This window comes from Eleutherodactylus coqui, chromosome 5 (assembly GCF_035609145.1).
Source record: "Eleutherodactylus coqui strain aEleCoq1 chromosome 5, aEleCoq1.hap1, whole genome shotgun sequence".
In the NCBI taxonomy this organism is placed as follows: domain Eukaryota; kingdom Metazoa; phylum Chordata; class Amphibia; order Anura; family Eleutherodactylidae; genus Eleutherodactylus; species Eleutherodactylus coqui.
The window spans coordinates 159,305,569-159,330,346 of NC_089841.1; the positions used below are offsets into that span (position 1 = coordinate 159,305,569).

General features: G+C 43.5%; 1 protein-coding gene across 2 annotated transcripts in view; it reads left to right on the forward strand.

The window, feature by feature from the left end:
• The window catches only part of YDJC (YdjC chitooligosaccharide deacetylase homolog), a 46,974-nt gene that overhangs the window by 10,020 nt on the left and 12,176 nt on the right, over positions 1-24,778 (forward strand). Inside the window, exon 7 of one of the 2 annotated variants that reach the window (XM_066603512.1) lies at positions 23,731-23,864. The exons of the other annotated variant lie outside the window; for it this stretch is intronic. Coding sequence (XP_066459609.1) covers positions 23,731-23,849 — 119 coding nt within the window. The 3' untranslated portion in view covers positions 23,850-23,864. Of the gene's footprint in view, positions 1-23,730; positions 23,865-24,778 lie in introns of those variants that run through there. 2 annotated transcript variants of the gene reach the window in all.

The following is a 24,778-nucleotide window of genomic DNA, read 5'->3' on the forward strand; positions in this document are numbered from 1 at the left end:
AATTGAATTCTGTTGAACATTCTAGAAAGAAATTTCTTAACTTGAAGGGTTGTTAATTCACAGATTTATATTGAGTGTCACATTTTGTGTACGAAAGGAACCTCCCATCTCAGGTACGGCTTCTACCTCTGAGTTTTTATTTAATTTTTTTTTTATTTCTAATTCCTCTAGATCAACATTACAGGATAATGGGCTGAACTGGACGTATGTGTTTTTTTTTTTTTTTTGTTTTATTTTTTTAGCATTGGGGTATGTTCATGGAGTAGATTGCCAAAGAATTTTATGCAACAACTTTAGATGGAATTCAGAGAATTCTTATATAATTCACACTGCAGAGTTCTTTGCGGAATTTTCAATTTGCAGAAATTATCAGCATATTCAACCAACAACAACTCCAACTTTTGCCAGAGATGCAGCTATTCTTAACATGGTTGTCACACCTTACCCAGGAAGTGCTGAGATGGAAAGGGTGTATTTTCTTAACTTGACTGCTCCTCCCCCTATCAGCCAGAGCAGAAAGCTTTCAGAAGTAGAGCATTAAAAAAAGAGCAGCTTCCACTATTGCCATATATGACATGGGCAACTATTTTTTTTAAACAGCTGCCACATTAAACTACATTTTGCTACATCTTCACATTATATGTGCCTTATTAGTTCGGCTGAAGCTATTGCAAAGCAACAGGCCATTTTCCCCTAAAATCTGTGCTTGGGTTTCAGTTTAAAGGGGTTATCACCTTGCTAGGGGGAGCAATTCATTGCTTTTGCATTTTTAATGATGTAGGCACAGTACTTTCAGGTATATTGCATATAATATTCAGGGATGTTTAAACTCAGGGCCTGTAATATATGTTCTGAAACTGTAGATTCACACACAACTTCCACTGTGTTGTAGTGTATTTAGGGCTTCGACTTTATTTTCATCCTTGGATCCAGCTTTAACGCCTGCAAGAGTAGTGGTCCGTATTGTCCTAATGCTTCTTGGCAATCGGATACATTGAATAACCTTTACTCTATAAACAGTCTGAGAACCGTTTTTGCAGTGCATTACATATCTTGAAAAAGGGGCCTTAGAGTTAAGTAACTTAGAGAACACGAGGCCTCCTATAAGCACCATAAACAAAGGTATGGTGCTTATAGGGCATGTCCGCTTAGTCTGGGGATGCAACTTTTATATTTACTGGGATCCCTGTTTTAACACTGTAACCCTGGGAAGTTGGCACTTATTCTTTCAGTGTAAACTTTTTTTAAATTCAGTTAGTAGATGTGCGCTTTCATAGAGAACAGCGGAGTACGCATGCCTAGACTGAATGAAAACTGTCACACTGATAAATAGAATAACAACTTCCTGGGGTAACAGTGTGGGGATGGAAAAGCCTGATAAGTATAAAATTACATCCCTGGACTTAAGGCCCATTTAGACCCAACGATAACCTCTCAAAGCCATCTTTGAGCGAGAATCGGGTGAAACTGCACGGACATCGTGCAGTTTTCGTTAAGAAGTCGTTCATCGTTGTCGTTCAGCAAGCTAAAGGGGACCATGAGCCTTATCAGTGCCACGTGCTGAGTTGTCAGCGGTATACCGCCGATACTATTGTTTCGCCTGGTATCCCGCTCGGAGAACACAGCCAGAGTATAAGGAAGACAGTGCTCTAGCTGTGTTCTGCATACCCCTCTTGGAGTGCTCAGCTATATACTAACTGTGCGCTCCGTGAACACAGGCAGAGTATGCATAAGACAGCGCTCTAGCTGTCTTCTGTATACCAGCTGTGTGCTCCGTGAACACAACAGGAGTATGCAGAAGATAAGTGGCCCCGCTTGTCTTCTGCATACCCTATCTGGAGCGTTCAGCTGGAGAACAGCTGTACAGAGAAGATAGCGCCTGTCTTCTGCATACAGCGTGAGCCTTTATTTACACACTTATGCAAAGTGAACGCTCAAAACTGTTACTCAAACTGCCGTTTGAGTGAATTTTGAGCGATCATCTTGCTGTGTAAATACACACGATTATCGCTTAAAAGATGTCTTTCGAGCGATTTATCGTTGTGTCTAAATGGGCCCTTAGTGTCACCTATCCTATAAGCATCATTAGCTAAGGTATGGTGCTTATAAGAGGGGACAGGTTCCATTTACATCAGTAATAACCTTTTGAAACCTTAGTAATGTCTGATATGTAACTTAATTTAATGGCACCTTGATTTAAAAAAAAAAAAAAAAAAAAAATCCAACTAATGTTACGTCGAATGGATTGCAACTTGGTGCATGCTGATGTTTGTATCACGGGTATGGATGGCAAATTTCATTTAAACTATCTATAAAACAGATTTATTTTTTTAAATAGTGACTTATGAAGCACAATGTTGAAGACTTTTCATAGTCTAAAATGCTGATGTGTGTAATTCGGTATTCATGAAATGGACACTGCATTTATCACTATACATCACAAGAGTAATTAAAAAGCCTTTGGCATACTTGCCTGTGTACATTATAAATGTCTCAATTTAGTAGAAAGATCTTTTTTTTAATAGGTAGAAGCTTGGCATCTGGTACTATAAAAATTTGCCATCACTAACAGTAAGAAGAAATTTTGAAAACCGTGACTTATTTTCAAATGAAGTTCTTGTGGGCTACGAGTGTACTAATATACGCACATGTTTTAAACATCTGACCCAACAATATGGAGAATACACATGATGTTGGTGGGAGATTCAAGGACTACAAAATACATGCAGTATCAAATTGTCAGTTTCCTCAGAAAGAAAGGGCTCTTCAACAAAACATCGATAAACATGCACCCTTCATTAAAGAAAGGAAACGCCTTCAATTTAAGAGAGACTTGCAGGATTTCAAAGAGAATAGAGCGTATAAGGAGAGTCGACCATGATCTGATACTGAGCCTAGCTGAGAGCTTCAGGAGAGAAAGATCTGATATCTTTTGCGACATAATCGAGGAAGGGGCAGAACTTCACCACAGAGGTGTGTTTTGTTTTTTTTTGGTTTTGTTTTTTTTGTTCTGTTTTAAACTAGGGCAACCGATCACTCAGTACTTTCTGAGAGGTTGGCAAGATATACCACTAACCCATCAGTAGACAGTGAAGGACTAGAGTCTTTCAATAGTAATTCCTTCAACTTGTATACCGTAGGTGACAACAGTATGCGTGTTATCAATCTTTCCAAACATCCTCTGTCTAAAGGAAAGCTTAGCATTCTGGGGAGGGGGCTATCCTTTGTCCCGACGATGTCTAGACATCTGTTTGTCCGCAAATTGAAATGGAAGAAATTCTTTGCCATGCGAGAGGGGTAAAGCTTCAGAACTGGGCCTGGAGCCCAGTGCTGTACCATGTGTGTGCGCATCCTCCAGGAGCTGGAGGATGAAATATGAAGATTATTGGGGGGGACTGTCCATTCACGGACCTTAAACCTAAAAATACCTCTAACCTTTCTCCTCTCTATTGTCCTTTTATTTGACATTTTTAAGAAATTTGTTTGCAGGGAATTTGGAGGTGACACAGAGCAGACGATCTAACCTATCCCACACAGAGTTGTCACTTAAAGCAGATTCTAATATTATTAAACCTCATAAAGTTAGAAATATTGAGGTCCTTGATCGTGAAAAATATGTGGATATTTGTAGACATCTATTAAATGACAACTATGTACCTGGTCCGGGACACAGGCAGCATGTGAATTGGGGATAATAAATCCAGCCAAGTATCTATTCATGCTTCCTGGATTTCCTAAAATAGCCACTTTTTACACATTCCCTAAGGTACATAAAGGGGTTCATTCTCTACACAGTAAGCTCATCATTCCAGCTAGTGATAATCTGAGTCAAAATACTAGTGTGTATGTATAGAAATAGGTTTTTGAGGCCTTTCGTAACATCCTTACCATCATACATCTGCGATACTATGGATGCACTAAGGCATCTTGAAGGCATTGTTTTTGAATCTGAGACACTACTGGCTAGGTTGGATATAGAATTACTTATACAGGTCTATACCCCATGCCTGAGGTATTAGAGCATTAATCTTTTTCTCTTTTTTTTTTTTTTGTAACAGCGAGGTTCTTATTTTCAGTCATAACAAATTTGTTAGTGATGTTATTCTTCATCCTCACACACAATTATTTTATCTTTAATCATCAGTACCTTCACCAGCTCAGGGGTACGGCTATGGGGAGCTCTTGTGGTCCTTATGCCAACCTGTACCTGGGCTGTTGGGAGGAACAACATGTCTTCTCCGAAGATACTTCTGAGTGGTCTGATGAGATCTTGGTGTGGTTAAGGTTCATCGATGACCTTTTCTTATTATGGACCGGTGGTGGATCATTGTTGCAGGCCTTTGTGAGTCATTTGAATTGAAATTACTTAAACCTTAAGAGTTACTTCGGATATTAATGAAACATCAATAGCATACCTAGTTGTGCAGTTTTACAAAGGAAAAGAGTGGTGCTTTATCTTCCACCCTTTATTGCAAAAGTACTGCAACAAATTGTCTACTTTCATGGGGGAATCATCACCCCTTTTCCTTGAAGAAAGGTATACCCAAAGGGCAGTTACTGAGGGTTCATAGGAACTGCTCATTTAATACTAGTTTTGCTGTGGAGAGTTTAAAGTTATCAAAATGATTTATGCGGAGGGGTTATCCTCCGGCCATAATTGAGCAGGTCTACCATTATGCATCCCAATAGGATAGGGCTGATCTGTTGGTGCCTCGAGTTCGTGAACCCGATGAGACCTTACGTATAACTGGGACATATGACACTGAAGTACCACAGGTACGAAATGTCCTACATCAAACTTGATATTCTAAGGGAGGATGAAGATTTGAGAGATATCCTACCCAAAAACCTTGCTATTACCTTTTGTCGTGGCTGCAGTATTTAGGATAGGTTGGTTAAAAGCCATTTGAAGCGCGAACCAAATGTGGCTGGGAAAAGCGATTCCTGCGTACATATCAATGTTCTGATTGTGCTACATGGACATTTTTAAACAAAAGCACTTCCTTTATTAGTGCATCCACACAGATCACATACAGTAATCGAGAATTTATCACTCGCCACACAGCTAATATTGTATACGTAGCAACATGTTCCTGTCCTCTGAATTATGTTAGGAAAACGACACAGCAGTTCAAAAGGAGAATACTGGTGCACATAGGGAACATCAAGAGGAAGGAAAACACCCCTTTAGCCAATCGCATTTGACTGTGACACGCCAGTGACCTTTCACAAATTAAGTTTCAAGGTATTGAGGTAGTTCATACTTTTAATCGAGGCAATATTAATCAGACCTCTACAGAAGGAAGCTGCATGGATATACAGACTGAATTCTGTCAATCCAGTGGGCCTTAATGAGAATTTACCCTTCAATTGTTTTCTGAGACTCTATTACTTACTGACGCTGTTGTCATTTACTATCATTAGGTATCCAATATTTAGTGTTCATTTTTGTGCCCTTCTTGTGCATTGTGATTTTGTGAGCCCTTAACCCCTTCATTTATATATTTCTCTTTGTATGGTTTTAGCAGAGGTCAGGATATACCTTTTATTAACGGTACGCTCTGACAGTGAGCTATTATGGACAATCAGTATTTTTCACCACAGGGAATTGCAATATTTCATTGACTCTGTGAAGGCTGGCCCGCACTGATACTAATCTGTGGACTGGGGTATGGAGATTCCACTGGGACAGAGACTGATTGAGAGAGGAGTATAGCCAGGTCTCACCGCAATGACCTATTTATCGGGATATGCGGTGACAAGTTCATGCCCTCTCTCTCTGGCGTCACTAACTATGGAATAGCTGGGGGGTGGGTATGCTACGGTAACATCTTGGCGTTATTCACGCCTTCCCGTAGCTGCTGACAGTTTAAATCACATCTGGGGCCGAGGCCTGGGTATGCCCCCATGTCCTTCCTGGGCCTTGCATCTGGCTGCAATTACGCTTATCGTATGCAGTACCTAAGCATCCTCATTACCATGTGAACTGAAGAGGGGTTGCATCATTAGTGTGGATGTGACTACCTGCGAGAGGATTAGGATCGTTTGCCCATTGGATTGGAGCGTACATACCCCCATGCGGGACGTACAAACGGGTGCTTATAAAGGTGGACTGCACAACTCAGTCAGACATATGCCAGCAGTCCACCATAAGCGGTGCTGGTACTCTAGATCTGCTATTTCTTTATTTTTGTCATTTTGTTTATATATTTTTTGTGAGATGGCTCCTAGGCAGGACTATTATACTGGTCGCTACTAAGGACTTATGCTAGGGATAGCGAGTTGGTTATCATTGGGCTTTACCTAAGCTAGTGGATTGTAGGGAATAGTTCTTGCTTGCCTCATATTCATTCGCTATCCTACTATCGCTCCTTATCTATATCAGAGAGAGCTGCTTGAGTTTCTTTCTATCAAGAGCGTTCTGTACTGGGATTTCATCTCTATTAAGATATCTATAGATCTATTACAAAGATCTATGTGACTTCATTTTTATCGGAGAGATCGATATTGGAGAGATTGATATAGGTTCCTAATGAATGGAGACCTCCAGGGAAACGCGTAGAACCGACTGAACTTAATTTATTCTACAATGTATTTTAATTTACTATATCTCATTAAGGACTTAACCGAAGCAGATCTATTGAATCTAACTCAATTTAGCTTACTTTACTCTCAAACCTACTACATCTATTTTTATCTAGAATGTGTCATAGCTTACTATACTCTCATACCAGAACTGAATTAAATCTGATTTATTGAATCTAACTTTATCCAGCACGTTAATTATACGTTCATTCTGGAATAGAATCTATGGTATCTAACTTAATACAGAAGTTATTGTGCTCAAATACCGTTATCGTGCTCGTTATACAGCTGGGTGCTCCAAGCGGGGTATGGAGAATAGAGCTGGAATACTCTGTTCTTCATTCCCCGCCTATTAGGGAGCGGGATACAGCTGAAACAATAGTATCAGCTGTATCCCGCTGTGAATCCCTGATGAGGCTGAAAGACGAAGATGAGCGACGGGATAACGAAAACTGCACGATGTCAGTGCAGTTACACACGATTATCGCTCAAACGCCGGCTTTTGAGCGCATTTTGAGTGATAATCCTTGTCTAAATGGGCCTTTAGAGTTGGACCCATCATTCAGTAAATCTGATGTGTAGGGGGGGTTGCATAATCAAGGCGCTGCTTCTTGGCTCCTTTTACACATGGGTTCGAACATAAGGACCACTAGGTGAGTTAAGACCGATTTATGATATTGAGCATTAGGACTACTAGAAAAGTGAGGGCTGATTTTATATATTCTCTTATTCTAGGGTGGTGCTTGAGACGCATTTCCTCACTCAGTATAGTCTTGTTAATCGTGGGTGGGTCCAATAATGAGCACATATGTTTGTCTGTTTCATACACTCTATCCCCAGAGACTATTACAACTGTGTACTCCCTTTATCCAAGAGGGATCATCGTGTGATTTTTGTTTCTGTCTTGAAGCCCGAGTTTTAATTCTCATAATAAAATTTAGTTTTAAAGTTAGTCTATTTTGTGAAGAGACATAATGAGTCTCAAATTATGTAATCTGCAATTTTATATGTATGCATGTTATCACTAGCAGTGAAAATTGATGTTCTTCTGTAATATTTGCATACATTACATAAAATTACACTTCCAATTAGATTGTTTAGAAATACCAATATTATCCACAAATATACCCGCAGCTAATGTTTCCTAATGATACCTATTTACGCTAAATCAGCAGCCTTCTTCTAAAATGCTTTGTAAGAATGTTCTCCTGATACAGTATCAGTAAATTTTTGCTTAATAAACCCACTATATCATTATACATTTTGCTAAATCTAGTGGAGAAAACAGTATTATGATTTTCCATGTTTTTGATTTCTGTTTGCATTATCAAGGCTCTTCTGTCTTTTTTAGCCACTATTGCCAATGCCTGTTCTAGAGACCACTTGGGCTATCTATGATTAAACTTTTTGTTTAGTTAAAGCCTCCTCCTTTTTTTCTCTCTCACAGCTATTCTGTTTCATACATGCACGTTTTTTAACCTTAACTAGTTGTCCTACTGGAACAGATTTCATTGTATGTTTTGGGTGTGAACTAATATGCAGAATGTTATGTGCCATTGGTTTGCAATGAAGGAATGTGATAAGTTTGCCTTTTTGTAAATTTGTTCTCAAAAATACATCTGAGGGCTCTTTCACACGAGCGTATATCGGCTGCTGTTTTCACGGCCGCCCCATATAAGCTACGTTGTGAGGTGTAAAAACTCGTGAACGGGCGAACAAATCTAACGTCCCACCTCCTCCCATTGCTGGCTGCGGACAAGGGGTGGGAGCTTAGCTTCACCCCCTCCCATTGCAATCAGCCAGAGGGGAGGAGAGAAAAGGGAGGGAGTTTAGCAGTCACGTCGCTAAATTCCCTCCGACCTCCCTTCTCCAACCGCTGTCGTCGGGTCCCCTAGGAGCCCCTGCAGCGGCCAACGTATTCCGGCCCAAAAGATAGTTCCAGGACTATCTTTTGGGCCCGACGTAAAAACGCCCGGCGCTATATTGGCCGGCAGGGCGCTTTTACGTCGCAGGAATACGGCCATGTCATCTGATGCATTGGAATCCAATGCATCAGATCACAGCATATATCAGCCGACCATGAAAACGGCGGGCTGATATACGCTGGTGTGAAAGAGCCCTAAAAAAGAGATTTTGTTATGATGACAACTAATTTTAAACTATTATTCATGTATGCAACAAACAGTATTTTGTCTCCGTTCCATATAATTAGCACGTCATCTATGAAGCGACCATATATGTTTTAAATACATGTTTTAATCTGAGTAAATAAAAATTTCCTTCTCTTCCCTCACACCCACCCTCCAGGGGATATAGTCCTGCAAAGGAAGGCTAAAATCTTACACTCAGTGGGGTACCCTGCGTTTCTAAGAAATATTAATTGAAAAATAGTTGTTTTAATAAATGACATTAAAAATTTTACATAGTTTCTTAATGTATACATATAGTGAAATATAAAGGTAGCAATGGGTAAGTCTTGGGGATGCAGGAATATAAGGAGCAGACATCATGTGTTGGCCAACTTTAGATTTAAAATCTGAAAAATGTCTCAAAACATCCTTTGTATCTTTGCCATATCCAGCTGTGCCCTGTACTAAGGGTTGAAGGAACCTATCCACCCACTCACAGATCTCTTCGGTCAAAGGTCCTTCAGCTGTAATGGACCGTGGAGGTGGTAGAACTCACTTTTTGTGTATCTTATGTAATGCATCAAAAATAGAGAAGTCTGGAGCAAGAAATAAACAAACCCATCAAAAAACAAAGTCAAACGCCTAAAGTTGTTAGAATTAAACTTTTTATGTGTGATTGATAGAAGTGTTTACAATATCACCAAAAGGAGAATTTATTGTGAAAAACTGAACACTTGAAGGGAAGTTCTAGCACCCTGTTGTACCTTCTCTGGCTTGGATACAAGATGGGATACGGGTGGGCATGGAGGCTCTAGTACCCTGTTGGGCCGCCTCTACCTTGGATAAAAGATGTGATACAGGTGGGCATGGAGGCATACAGGTTTCTTATGGTATCCTGTGTCATATTTTGGACGCATTTGCTGAAGGTGAGCCTCTAGATTGTGCAAATTTATAGATTGTCGAAGTTGGTGTCCCAGATGTTCCCATACATGTTCTATTGGCAATAAATCTGGCCACCATACAGGCCATGGAAGTGTGGCATTGTTGTGGAGGCATTCTTTTGACACCCTTGCTGTGCGCAGTCGAGCAATATCCTGCTGGTTAATGCCTCTTGGAAGTCCTGCCATGAGGGGCAACACATGTGGCTGAAGGATGTCCTAAACATATCCACTGTGGTATCATTATCCTTTGCATCACTACTAGGGGTTACCAACTGTTATATGCCCTGGACCACCAAACCATCACATCAGCAGTGGGGGCAGTGTGCCACTCCATAGCAAGGGCAGGACTGAGTCGCTCACCTCTAGGTCTCCAGACACTAACACAGCCATCATCCGTCCCTAAACTAAACCTGGATTTGTCGCTGAACACAACCCGCTTCCACTTCATAGCAGTCCAGTTTTAACATTCACAACACCACTGCAAATGTAGGGGATGGTGGGTGTGAAAGGCAGTACAATGGTCTCTGTGAGACTAAATGTCCTTCAGCTAAGCACCTGTAATTGGTTCTGACAGATAGAGGCCTGTAACAATGGTGCCGCTTGTCTCTGGATGGCAGACAACGAAACAGTTGTAGCTGCTTGTCGTACAATCAGACGATCCTCTTTGCTGGTTATCTATTGAGGGCGTTCTGAGCGCCTAGTCACCATGTGTGTGTGCCTTCACCCATCTACTGGTCTCAACATCCCTTTAAGGTCTGATCAGAACAGCCCAGGTGGTGGCAATTCGTTGATTCAACCTTCCAGCTTCTCACGTTCCAATAACGCGCCTCCTCTCAAACTCTGTTACCTGGGTGAAATCTCTTTGTTTACATCGTAGAGGCGTCGAGTGGTCAACAAGCTCCACACAAGTAGACTCTTGAGAGCCTTTTAGGGCCTCAGGCGGCAAGACCATTTATTTAATCACACCACAACTCTAATCATTTGTATATCTGCCTGAGATGTAGCTGCATCCTAAGTTTTGCAGCAAAACGACAACTTCTTGTAGGGGCTTGTTTGTTTTTTGACTGTGTATAACTTAATCTTCAGATTTGAGATCAATGATTGATTTTTGTAAGCTACATGACAAATGTTTGTGATAAACCTGTTATTTAGATAGATCATATAGTCTCTTAAAGGGGTATTCCCATTTTGGCTTTTCATGGCTCAGATGGGTAAACCTGGCCCTCTAATTCCAACTGTCTGTTGGAAACAGCTGAGCGTTTCAGCATAGCGCTATTTCTATACCTCTTAGGGCTCTTGCACACTTGCGCGTTATTTTTTTTTCATGCAAATGTCATTGGGACTTTCTAATGTTAAAAACGCATCGCACAGAAATCTCAAACTTGCAGTTTTTGTGTGATGCGTTTTTAACATTAGAAAGTCCCATTGACATTCACGGTAAAAAAAAAAGTGCAAGAAAAACATAAGTGTGAAAGAGCCCTTGTTGAAGTGCATGAGAGCTACGGGAACTGCACTGGGCTGAAGCGCTCACCTGTTTCTGTAGCTGCTGGACGAGTAACTGGTAACTATAGCAGCAGTTTCCCACCTCGACTATGAAAATCTGAGATGGAAATACCCCCCTTTTAAGATCTTTCCATTGTTATTTGTAATTGGTCTAATGCTTAAACTCCTACATATGAGTGAATAACCAAATATATCGGGTACAGTATAATTGACAGTAAACGATCCATTTATTTTGTGGTTTCTTTCTAACTGTAATGGCAGGCTCAACCTAGCACAGTGAATGGAGTCAATGAAAGTAAATGGCTTTTCATTGACCTACTCACACTAGCATGTTCTTATTATGTATAATACACGTGTTGTGTTTAAAAAAAATAAAAAACATGTTCTACAATGAATATGTACCGTCTTGTAACAAATTTCATTGCTTTAGCATTTTTGATAATCTTTTAAACCAGTATCAATACAATCTTATAGGCACTGGATTGACATCCACTCATTATCAAGCACTTAGAAGTTGTCATTTTGTTGCAAAACTCGGCATGCAGTTACATCTCAGCAGATATGCAAATGAATAGAGTTGTGGCATGATTAGATGAATGGTCTTGCCACCCGAAGAACTAAAAGTGGCTCCACCCTTGGCCAATAAAAAGTCTCTCAGAGGCTACTTGTGTGTACTATATCTACTTTATGGCTTGTGTAGAACTTGTCGATCACTAGACGCCTCTACGATGCAATCAAGGATTTCGCCCAGTTAACAGGCTGAGAGGGGCGCATTATTGTAATGGGAGAAGCTGGATGGTTGTATCAACGAATTACCTACTTAGGCCGTTCTGACCAGACTGTTAGGAGGGTCTTTTTGTCTAAGCCTCTCCTTAATACGGTATCACTTTGGGGAGATAGTCTTTATTCCTTATACAAATACTTTGCAGTCTTTTGAACTGGCTAAAAGTATGTATCATTTTTTTTTTTTTTTTTTTTTACCCCTTAGTGACGGCCTTATAGTGTTTTTACATCCTGCTGTTTCAGGACGTGTATGGAGGGAGATAGCACCGATATCTCCCTCCATACAGTGCGAGCATTAGCTGTTTGTTACAGCTGACACGGCCGCTTGCGGCTATTAACCCTTTAAATGCCGCTGTCAATTCTGACAGCGGCATTTAAATTCCCGGAACGCCCCGTACGGCGCAGTGAGATCGGGGGATCCGTGCAGGTGTCATGGCAGCCGGGGGCCTTCTAAAAGGCCCAGGGCTGCCTCAGCAGACTGCCTATCATGTCATCCCCATCGGGGTGGCTTGATAGACTGCCTGTCAAAAAGCAGTATGATGTAATGCTATAGCATTACGTCATACTGCAGGAGCGATCAAAGCTTGGCTGGTTGTAGTCCTCTAGGAGGACTAAAAGAAAGTAAAAAATTAACAAAGTTTTACTAATTATTATTATTATTTTTTTCTAAGTAATAAAAGTTCACCCCCCCCCCTTGCCATATTTGCAATAAAAATATCAAAATATTAAACAAACTATATATTTGGTATCGCTGTGGCCGTAAAAGTCCGATCTATCAAATTAATGCATTATTTTACCTGCAAGATGAACGTGGTCTGAAAAAAAAGAAAGAACGTCTAAAATGCACTTTTTTGGGTCACCCTATCTCCAAGAAAAAATGTAATAAAAAGCGATCAAAAAGTCAATTGTAAGCAACAATGGTACCAATGGAAACGACAGGACATATCGCTCAAAATGAGCCCTCACTCAACTATATCGACAGAAAAATAAAAGTTATTGTGCGCAGAAAATGGACACAAATGTAAAAAAATTAAATATCTTAAAAAAAACCAAAAATAAAGTACTACTGCAAAAAAAAAAAAAACTATACAAGTTTTGTATCGTAGTAATCGTACTGACCCATAGAATAAAGATATCAGGTCATTTTTGTTGTAGCTTGTGCGCCGTAGAAACAGGACCCACTAAAACATGGTGGAATGTTGTTCTTGTTTTTTTTTCATTTCTCTCCACTTAGAATTTTTTTTAAGTTTTATTTTTTCAGTACATTATATGGTATAATAAATAGAACCATTGAAAACTACAACTTGTCCCGCAATAAACAAGCCCTCATACAGCGACGTCGATTGGATAAATAAAGGAGTTACGATTTTTTAAAAGGGAGTAGGAAAAAAACAAAAATGGGGGGTGCGGGGGGAGCATTTTAATTCATGAAACTGTGAATTTCGTCCGCATCACGGTTCCTCTTATCTGTATAAAAACTTTGTATTAAAAGCAAAACTATTTGCTATGATAAAATGTATCCCATCTAAAATACTTTTTTCTGTTCAAGCAGTATTATACAATCAAAATCTTAAACTGATGTGATAGTATTTATTCCTAAATCATGGGGAATAGGTGACCATTTGTATATCTTTCATAATTCAGGAATTATGTAGGGTCCTTTTTTTTTTATATATGATTTAAGATTGACCTAACTCTAGAGCAGAATGTTGATGTATTGATATACTGTATTGAATTAATTCCTGATAGGATTGGTCTCCCAGGTGGATTCTGGATATCTTTTTGTATCTTGGGTAGAAGGTAAAAATCAAAAGTCTCAGATGATCAATAGTTATTTAGAAAATCTCCCTCTTTCTAATTTATATGATTATTAAATGTCTTTTGAACCAGAGAGGTTAGGGCTTCTGTTTCATTCGTAGGATCCATAGAGATAGCGGTATAGTATGCAATGTCCAAAGGGATTCTCATGGCTGCATCTATCTATCTAATCACATCACAGTTCTGTATTACCACCTTTTAGTAGCATTGCGGATAAGTACGGCATATCTTGGTTCTCCATTAGACCCCTTAATGCCGGTCGTTCTTCTTTATTGAGGTTTTGCTTCTGTCTGCATTTCGTATTGCAGGCGGCGATACAGAGTGCATATTAGGCACTTGCTTTCCCGCTAGATCTATTATTTAAAACTCCAGTCAGGGCAGGAAAAGCTCATTGCTATTCTCTGACTTGAGACACACATCCCAGCACCACTGATGCCCTGGATGGTGAGTACTATTGATTGGTCCTCTCCACATACCGCAATCTGTACTGAAATAACAGTGTGGCTGAAATTGCTGGTTTTATTTAAAAGTATATTACATCATATGGGATATTATACTCACTCCTAGCCTGTGCCCTTTTGCCATATCATCTATTTTTGGAGAAAGACCTATCTACATAATATTCACTAACTCTTATTGAATGGAGTCCTGCCTTTTATACCGCTGAGATCAGAGGATCTATAGATCACCTCTCTAAGGGTCCATTTAGACGAGCTGATTTATTGTTTGAAGAGCGAACAATTTTTAGTGTTCGCTCGATCAGCCTGCCTATACCGGCAGATACATTGTTGGCTCGTTCAAACGAGAAATCGTTCAGTCGTTCACATTCACTGTATAAAATGAATGAACACATAGTAAACGATTATCGTTCGGTCATGTTTTAACTGAACAATTATTCACTTTTACTCACATAGATTTTTTTTTTTTAATAATCATTCCATTCAAAAGGGACGTAGCCTAGATATGGTTTTTAAAGCTTGATTTTTAAAGCACTTTTATATTTGTTTACGATTTTTATTTTAATCATATCGTCAAAAAATCTTTCTTATTCATTTATCTAGCCAACTCTCGTTTTTAATGAAGAACTATCTAGTTTGCATTATGGATGACACTTAAAATGAGAATTAAAGTGCTACTTCAATTTTCACTTGGAAGCCATGTATTTAGCCATTTGCTTTATGTGCTGATTTTATTTTCAGTTTTTCTTCTTTGTTCCTCATTTTATGCTCTGGTCCTTTCAATATTTATAATCTTAAGCCTCTCTCACACAGACGTCTTTTCAGCTTTCAGCGCAGCGCTAAACACTGTCAAAGGCTCCCATTGTTTTCAAAGGGGCTTCTCACACAGCCGCTCGACCGCGGCGCTTTCCAGCGCGGTGATTTTCGAGCGGAGTCTATTCTATCTGGGACATTCATCAATGAGGAGGTATGCTAAGCTCCACTGTCAGCCGCTGCTCCCTGCGGCCGAAAGCGAAAGTAGAATTGCGGCACTTTCAGCAACACCTGTGTGAGGGAGGCCATATACTATTTTTAATTTGATATTCATTCCATTCTATGCAATAACCATGCTATTCATATTTGTAAAAGCTTTTACCCCTCCACCACTCCTACGACTTTCAATTTATGTTTTGTTATATATATCTATCCTGACCATCCAAGGTACATGTCTAAAAACTTATAGCAGCGAAAGGGCTAAGGGCATTGGGACATCAGAAATTGACCTATTTTATAAATTAAGTTCTTATGTTACAATTTTTGTTCATCCATGTGAATTTTCAATGTCGTAATCTATATTTAATCGGATAATCCTAAAATCCTGCAGTTTTCACATTGACCGATAAAAAGGTACTTTCACACTACATTGACAAAAGTATTGAGACTGCCTCACCAACCGTGTGCTGTCAGGCTAAGGGCATATGCAAATCAGATGAGTATTAGGTGTATTGACATAGGAATATTCCACTTGGGATATGGTGGCAGGATGTCACATGAGCAATAGAGATGAGCGAATGTACTCGTCCGAGCTTGATATTCGTGCGAATATTAGGGTGTTCGGGATGCTTGTTACTCTTAAAGAGCACCACGCGGTGATCCAGTTACTTTCAGTTTCCTCTCTGAGACGTTAGCACGCTTTTCTGGCCAATTGAAAGACAGGGAAGGCATTACAACTTCCCCCTGTGACGTTCAAGCCCTATACCACCCCCCTGCTGTGAGTGGCTGGGGCGATCAGATGTCACCCGAGTATAAAAGTCGGCCCCTCCCGCGGCTCGCCTCAGATGTCTTGTGAGTTAGCTGAGGGAAAGTGCTGCTGGTGCCGGAGCTGCTGTAGGGAGAGTGTTAGTAGTGAGTGTAGGCTTCAAGAACCCCAACGGTCCTTCTCAGGGCCACATCTATCCGTGTGCAGTACTGTGGAGGGTGCTGTTAGCAGTGTTGCACAAATTTTTTTTTTTTCAAAATCGGCAGTCTGCAGAGCATTGCGCCTTGCAGTAATACTACAGGGACAGAAGTGGTGCTTAGGTAGGGAGAGTGTTAGGAGTGAGTGTAGGCTTCAAGAACCCCAACGGTCCTTCTTAGGGCCACATCTATCCGTGTGCAGTACTTTGCAGGCTGCTGTTAGCAGTGTTGCATATTTTTTTCTTTTCAAAATCGGCTGTCTGCAGAGCATTGCGCCTTGCAGTAATACTACAGGGAGAGAATTGTGAAGGCAGGGCCAGAAGACATATTATTGATTGAATATAGTCAGTGGGCCCTCCGTTTCCCAAAAAGGGAAAAATTGTATTTGTCCTGCAGTCTTGCGCCAATTTATTTCCTGCCTGGCAAAAGTAACCACTGTGCTGAACTTCATATAACTGCATTTCTGTGCAACACATATCTTATCTGATTGAATATAGTCAGTGGGCCCTCCGTTTCCCAAAAAGGGAAACATTATATTTGTCCTGCAGGCTTGCGCCAATTTATTTGCTGCCTGTGAAAAGTCTCCGCTGTGCTGCACTTCATATAACTGCATTTCTGTGCAACACATATCTTATCTGATTGAATATAGTCAGTGGGCCCTCCGTTTCCCAAAAAGGGAAACATTCTATTTGTCCTGCAGGCTTGCGCCAATTTATTTCCTGCCTAGGAAATCACTGGTAATACAGCATGCTGAGGGGTAGGGGTAAGCCTAGAGGACGTGGACGTCGCCGAGGATGCGTAGGCCCAAGTGAGGGTGTGGGCACAGGCCGAGCTCCTGATCAAGGTGTATCGCAGCCGACTGCTGCGCGATTAGGAGAGAGGCACGTTTCTGGCGTCCCCACATTCATCGCCCAATTAATGGGTCCACGCGGGAGACCTTTATTAGAAAATGAGCAGTGTGAGCAGGTCCTGTCGTGGATGGCAGAAAGTGCTTCGAGCAAGCTATCATCCACCCACAGTTCTGCGCCGTCCAGTGCTGCAAATCCAAATCCTCTGGCTGCTACTCCTCCTTCCTCCCAGCCTCCTCACTCCACTACAATGACACATGCTCAGGAGCGGGCAGACTCCCAGGAACTGTTCTCGGGCCCCTGCTCAGATTGGGCAGCAGTGGTTCCTCTCCCACCAGAGGAGTTTATGGTCACTGATGCCAAACCATTGGAAAGTTCCCGGGGTCCGGGGGATGAGGCTGGGGACTTCCGGCAACTGTCTCAAGACCTTCAAGACCTTTCAGTGGGTGAGGAGGACGATGACGATGAGACACAGTTGTCTTGCAGTGAGGTAGTAGTAAGGGCAGTAAGTCCGAGGGAGGAGCGCACAGAGGATTCGGAGGAAGAGCAGCAGGACGATGAGGTGACTGACCCCACCTGGTGTGCAACGCCTACACAGGACAGGTCTTCAGAGGGGGAGGCACGGGCAGCAGCAGGGCAGGTTGCAAGACGCAGTGCGGTGTCCAGGGGTAGAGGCAGGGCCAGACCAAATAATCCACCAACTGTTTCCCAAAGCACACCCTCACGCCATGCCACCCTGCAGAGGCCGAGGTGCTCTAAGGTCTGGCAGTTTTTCACAGAGACGCCTGACGACCGACGAACTGTGGTGTGCAACCTTTGTCGCGCCAATATCAGCCGGGGAGCCACCACCAACAGCCTCACCACCACCAGCATGCGCAGACATATGATGGCCAAGCACCCCACAAGGTGGGACGAAGGCCGTTCACCGCCTCCGGTTTGCACCGCTGCCTCTCACCCTGTGCCCCAACCTGCCACTGAGATCCAACCCCGCTCTGAGGACACAGGCACTACCGTCTCCTGGCCTGCACCCACACCCTCACCTCCGCTGTCCTCGGCCCCATCCACCAATGTCTCGCACCGCACCGTCCAGCCGTCGCTAGCGCAAGTGTTTGAGCGCAAGCGCAAGTACGCCGCCACGCACCCGCACGCTCAAGCGTTAACCGTCCACATAGCCAAATTTATCAGCCTTGAGATGCTGCCGTATAGGGTTGTGGAAACGGAGTCCTTCAAAAGTATGATGGAGGCGGCGGCCCCGCGCTACTCAGTTCCCAGTCGCCACTACTTTTCCCGATGTGCCGTCCCAGCCCTGCACGACCACGTCTCCCGCAACATTGTACGCGCCCTCACCAACGCGGTTACTGCCAAGGTCCACTTAACAACGGACACGTGGACAAGCACAGGCGGCCAGGGCCACTACATCTCCCTGACGGCACATTGGGTGAATTTAGTGGAGGCTGGGACAGAGTCAGAGCCTGGGACCGCTCACGTCCTACCCACCCCCAGAATTGCGGGCCCCAGCTCGGTGCTGGTATCTGCGGCAGTGTATGCTTCCTCCACTAAAGCACCCTCGTCTTCCTCCTCCGCAACCTCTGTCTCGCAATCAAGATGTGTCAGCAGCAGCAGCACGTCGCCAGCAGTCGGTGTCGCGTGGCAGCACAGCGGTGGGCAAGCGTCAGCAGGCCGTGCTGAAACTACTCAGCTTAGGAGATAAGAGGCACACGGCCCACGAACTGCTGCAGGGTCTGACAGAGCAGACCGACCGCTGGCTTGCGCCGCTGAGCCTCCAACCGGGCATGGTCGTGTGTGACAACGGGCGTAACCTGGTGGCGGCTCTGCAGCTCGGCAGCCTCACGCACGTGCCATGCCTGGCCCACGTCTTTAATTTGGTGGTTCAGCGCTTTCTGAAAAGCTACCCAAGATTGTCAGACCTGCTCGTAAAGGTGCGCCGGCTCTGCGCACATTTCCGCAAGTCCCACACGGACGCTGCCATCCTGCGGACACTGCAACATCGGTTTAATCTGCCAGTGCACCGACTGCTGTGCGACGTGCCCACACGGTGGAACTTTACGCTCCACATGTTGGCCAGGCTCTATGAGCAGCGTAGAGCTATAGTGGAATACCAACTCCAACATGGGCGGCGCAGTGGGAGTCAGCCTCCTCAATTATTTTCAGAAGAGTGGGCCTGGTTGGCAGACATCTGCCAGGTCCTTCGAAACTTTGAGCAGTCTACCCAGGTGGTGAGCGGCGATGCTGCAATCATTAGCGTCACCATTCCTCTGCTATGCATCTTGAGAAGTTCCCTGCAAACCATAAAGGCAGCCGCTTTGCGCTCGGAAACAGATCCGGGGGAAGACAGTATGTCGCTGGATAGTCAGAGCACCCTCCTGTCTATATCTCAGCGCGTTCAGGAGGAGGAGGAGGAGCATGAGGAGGAGGGGGAAGAGACAGCTTGGCCCACTGCTGAGGGTACCCATGCTGCTTGCCTGTCATCATTTCAGCGTGTATGGCCTGAGGAGGAGGATCCTGAAAGTGATCTTCCTAGTGCGGACAGCCATGTGTTGCGTACAGGTACCCTGGCACACATGGCTGACTTCATGTTAGGATGCCTTTCTCGTGACCCTCGCGTTGCACGCATTCTGGCCACGACGGATTACTGGGTGTACACACTGCTCGATCCACGCTATAAGGAGAACCTTCCCACTCTCATTCACGAAGAGGAAAGGGGTTCGAGAGTGTTGCTATACCACAGGACCCTGGCGGACAAGCTGATGGTAAAATTCCCATCCGACAGCACTAGTGGCAGAAGGCGCAGTTCCGAGGGCCAGGTAGCAGGGGAGGTGCGGAGATCGAGCAGCATGTACAGCCCAGGCAGTGCAACAGTCTTTAAGGGCCTGGACAGCTTTATGGCTCCCCAGCAAGACTGTGTCACCGCTCCCCAGTCAAGGCTGAGTCGGCGGGAGCACTGTAAAAGGATGGTGAGGGAGTATGTAGCCGATCGCACGACCGTCCTCCGTGACGCCTCTGCCACCTACAACTACTGGGTGTCGAAGCTGGACACGTGGCCTGAACTAGCGCTGTATGCCCTGGAGGTGCTTGCTTGTCCTGCGGCTAGCGTCTTGTCGGAGAGGGTGTTTAGTGCGGCTGGGGGAATCATCACAGATAAGCGTACCCGCCTGTCAACCGACAGTGCCGACAGGCTAACACTCATCAAGATGAACAAAGCCTGGATTTCCCCAGACTGCTCTTCTCCACCAGCGGACAGCAGCGATACCTAAGCAATACGTAGGCTGCACCCGCGGATGGAAGCATCGTTCTCTCTCACCATCCAAAACGGGGACATTTCTGCTTCATCAATCTGTGTATAATATTCCTCCTCCTCCTCCTGCTCCTCCTCCTGAAACCTCACGTAATCACGCTGAACGGGCAATTTTTCTTAGGGCCACAAGGCTCACTCATATAATTTTTCTAAAATTTTTTTATACGTTTCAATGCTCTTAAAAGCGTTGGAACTTTAACTTGAAACAATTTTTCGTTAAACTGGGCTGCCTCCAGGCCTAGTTACCACTTAAGCCACATTAACCAAAGCGATTAATGGGTTTCACCTGCCATCTTGGTTGGGCATGGCCAATTTTTACTGAGGTACATTAGTACTGTTGGTACACCAATTTTTTTGGGTCCCTCACCTACAGTGTAATCATAGCAATTTCTATGTTCTTCGCCTGCACTCATGGTACAGAAAGGTGTGTGGGGTTGGCCTACACTTTTGCTACATAAATGTAACTTGGGCCTTGGCTATACTGCAGCTACTGCAATGGAACTAAGACTGTGCTCCCACTATACTGCTGCTTCGGAATTGTTCCTGGGGCCTGTGTAGGCTGCTACTATTACTTAAATGGAACTTAGACTATGCTCCTCCTATACTGCTGCTTCGGAATTGTTACTGGGGCCTGTCTTGAGTGCTACTATTACTGAAATGGAACGAAGACTGCGCTCCCACTATACTGCTGCTTCGGAATTGTTACTGGGGCCTGTCTTGAGTGCTACTATTACTGAAATGGAACGAAGACTGTGCTCCCCCTATAATGCTGCTAGTGATATGTTAGTGGGGCCTGTCCTAATGCTACGGCTGAAATGTTACGAATTATGGGCTCTGCCTATACCGCTGCTAATGGTATGTCTCTGGGGTGTGGAAACAGAGGCTTCCCAAAGACATGATGGCGGCGAGGCCATTTCCCACCAACGCGGTTACTGTTAAGGTGCATATAACCACGGACACGTGGAGAGGACACGTAGTGCCTCAAAAACATCCCCCTCCTCCTCCAACAATGAAAACATTCTTGGCAAATGCCTTTGCATTGGTTCGTCTGGTGGCAGTCCAAGAATTTCACCTTTACCGACACAACAAGAGAGCCCCCCCACCATCCCCCAGCCACGGCCCACTTAATCCTGGCCACATTCCGAAAACCAACAAAATACAACCGCGCTACTAGGTCCGCAGTCACCACCACATTACCACCAACGCGGTTACTGTTAAGGTACATATTACCAGTCTGACTGGGGCATGCAGACACCTTGACAGAATGAATAGTGTGTGGCACATAGGTTCCCCATTGCTATGCCCACGTGTGCAGCTCCTGATGGCGGTGGCACAGGATTATATTTCTCATTGCTTCTGTACAGCATTGTGGGCTATCGCCCCACCACTTTTAAAGAGGGTCGCTGCCTAGCCGTGCCAACCCTCTGCAGTGTGTGCCTGCAGTTCCTCCTCATGGCAGACGCACTTATAAATAGACATGAGGGTGGTGTGGCATGAGGGCAGCTGAAGGCTGCACAGGGACAGTTTGGTGTGCGCTGTGGACACTGCGTCGTGCAGGGGGGAGGGGGGTTGGGCAGCATGTAACCCAGGAGAAGTGGCAGCAGAGTGTCATGCAGGCAGTGATTGTGCTTTGTTGTAGGTAGTGTGGTGCTTAGCTAAGGTATGCCATGCTAATGAGGGCTTTTCAGAAGTAAAAGTTGTTGGGAGGGGGGGGGGGGCACTCTTGCCGGTATTGTGGCTTAATAGTGGGACCTGTGAACTTGAGATGCAGCCCAACATGTAGCCCCTCGCCTGCCCTATCCGTTGCTGTGTCGTTCTCATCACTTTCTTGAATTGCCCAGATTTTCACACATGGAAACCTTAGCGAGCATCGGCGAAATACAAAAATGCTCGGGTCGCCCATTGACTTCAATGGGGTTCGTTACTCGAAACGAACCCTCGAGCATTGCGAAAATTTCGTCCCGAGTAACGAGCACCCGAGCATTTTGGTGCTCGCTCATCTCTAATGAGCAACCAGTCAGGGGAAGTCATTGCAGCGCTTTTGGACCTTCCAGAGTCCACTGTTGGCAATGCTATACAGAAATAGAAAACATCTGCTGTTTGCACAGGGCAGTCATGTCCAGGGAGACCTCATAAACCAACAATGTGGACAACACAACCTTGGACCGGTTGTGAAGGTATCACACACATCACCTGCCAAATCACTCTCAGGAGACCTCACAGGCTACTGTCTAGGTTGGAACAATGGTTGGTGTGTGTGTGGAGGGGGGGGGGTGTTTCTGCTGGGAAGGAGTAGTGCCATTGTTTATAATGAAGTCCACTCTTAACCCAAATGGATACAGACATTCTGGAGAATGTGGCATTATGTACCCTGTGGCAATACTTGGTGCAGCTTCATATCTCTACCAACAGGACAGAGCACAGTGTCATTTAGCACATCATGTTGAGACTTGGTTTGAGGAGCACAAAATAAAACATAACTGGCCAGCCCAAAGTCCGCATCTCAATCTCATTAAGCATCTTTCGGCCGAGTCAGAACGATGTATTCGTGCATGCTCAGGCTGCCTATCATCCCCCACTTCACTAGCTGAAGCTCTACTTGAGCAATGGTGGCAACTCCTTCCAAACATCTATCAGAATTTCATGAAAAGCAGGTCTAGGAGGGTTACTGCAGTCATTGAGGCCAAAGGCAGCCCAACACTATATTGAAAAACGTGAACAAATTTGACAACGTAGTGTACATGGGACAACTATTGCTCTTGTGCTGTCAAACAGGGGAGATAGTCATTCATCGAATTGAAGCAGAGCGCGCCTGAGATCTCTTCCATGAGCTGAAATAAAGTGACTTGAGTCCAAGCGATTTTTTGCTCAGTGCCAATGTGTACACAGGATGACTATCACCGAAAATCACCCAATGTAAAAAGTATCTTAAACGTAATGACAGGCTGAGACTTCCTGTTCTGTAGGGAAAGGTTTTCAGTAGTCCTCTATATTATCATCACACACAGAACTATAATAAAAGAGAACACTTCTAGCACAAGAACCACCATTCACAATAGAGGATGGCCACATCTTAGCTACTCCCCCTCCCTGCACAACGACCTCGGTACAGATCCCACAACATGCCTAGAATAGTTTCCCATAGAAGTCAATGAGTCAGGTCCAGCCAATTGTTTCTTATGCCTCATGAAGCTGCTGTACAGCATATTCTTTGAATGCTGTTAACTGTAGAGCAGACAAAATAGCCACTCCCATAGTCATGTACATAAAAAAATGTATATATCTACAATTAGTACATAAAAAATATATATCTCAGATTAGAAAATAAAAACAAATTAGAAAAATGCAATGTTTCACTATCGGATTTTAATTAGTAAAAACACACTAAAATATATATAATCCAATTCTTTTAAGATCACTCCAAGAGCACACCAGGGAATTCTGAAAGAGGCGAGAAAGAATGCAAGGGTAAAAGAAAAGACCTACAGAAGACTTTGGACATGTTAAGAGGTTTTTGCAGTTTATACTTTTAAAAACCACGGAACAAAAATGGTGTTCACGGAAAGACGCTACGAAGGAAGGTGCTGCTGTCCTAAAAAGCTTTGCAGTACTTCTCAAGTTTTCCCGAGACCACCTGGATGTCCGAGAATACTTCAGCAAAAATGTTCCAACGGGCAGATGAGACAAAAGTGGAACTTTTTGGCACCATATACAATGCTGTGTTTGGAGGAAAAAGAACACGTCACACCAAAACCTCATCTCAACGGTGAAGCATCAGTGAAGGGATCATCATTGTTTGGGGCTGCTTTGCTGCATCAGGGCCCGGACCCCTTGCGATCATTGAGGGAACAATTAATTATAAGGCACATCAAAATATTTTACAGGATAATGTAAGGGTAGCAGTCCATGATCTCAAGCTGAAGAGACATTGGGCAATGCAACAAGACTTATGTACCCAAACTACTTGAGTACTTTGTGTATCTAGTGTACACAAATAAGTCAACTGAATAGTCGGAAAATAAGATTTCTGTTTTAGAACCAAGTCAAAGTCTTGACTTTAACCATATCGAGATGCTGCAGCATGACCTGAAGAAGCTATACACATACAAGACATCCCAGAAATACTGAACTACTGACACATTTGCAGAGAGGAATGGTCCAAAGTTCCTTGTTAACATTGTGGAAATCTTATTTGCAGCTACAAGAAACATTTGGTGAAGGTGACTGAGTCTACTTATCTTTTGTTCCGATATGTATGGTACAGCGTCTATATAGTTGTGATCTAGATAACAAATCGGACCACATTTTAGTACTAATCAATGCTGAACTCCAGATAATTTCAAAGGGTTCCATGCATGAAGGAAAGTTGGAATGAAAAGAGTTCCACCTTCATTCAGTAGATGTTATAAACCTTAATTCAATCCATGATTATTATGCTATGACTAAGAACCCTCATTAGAGG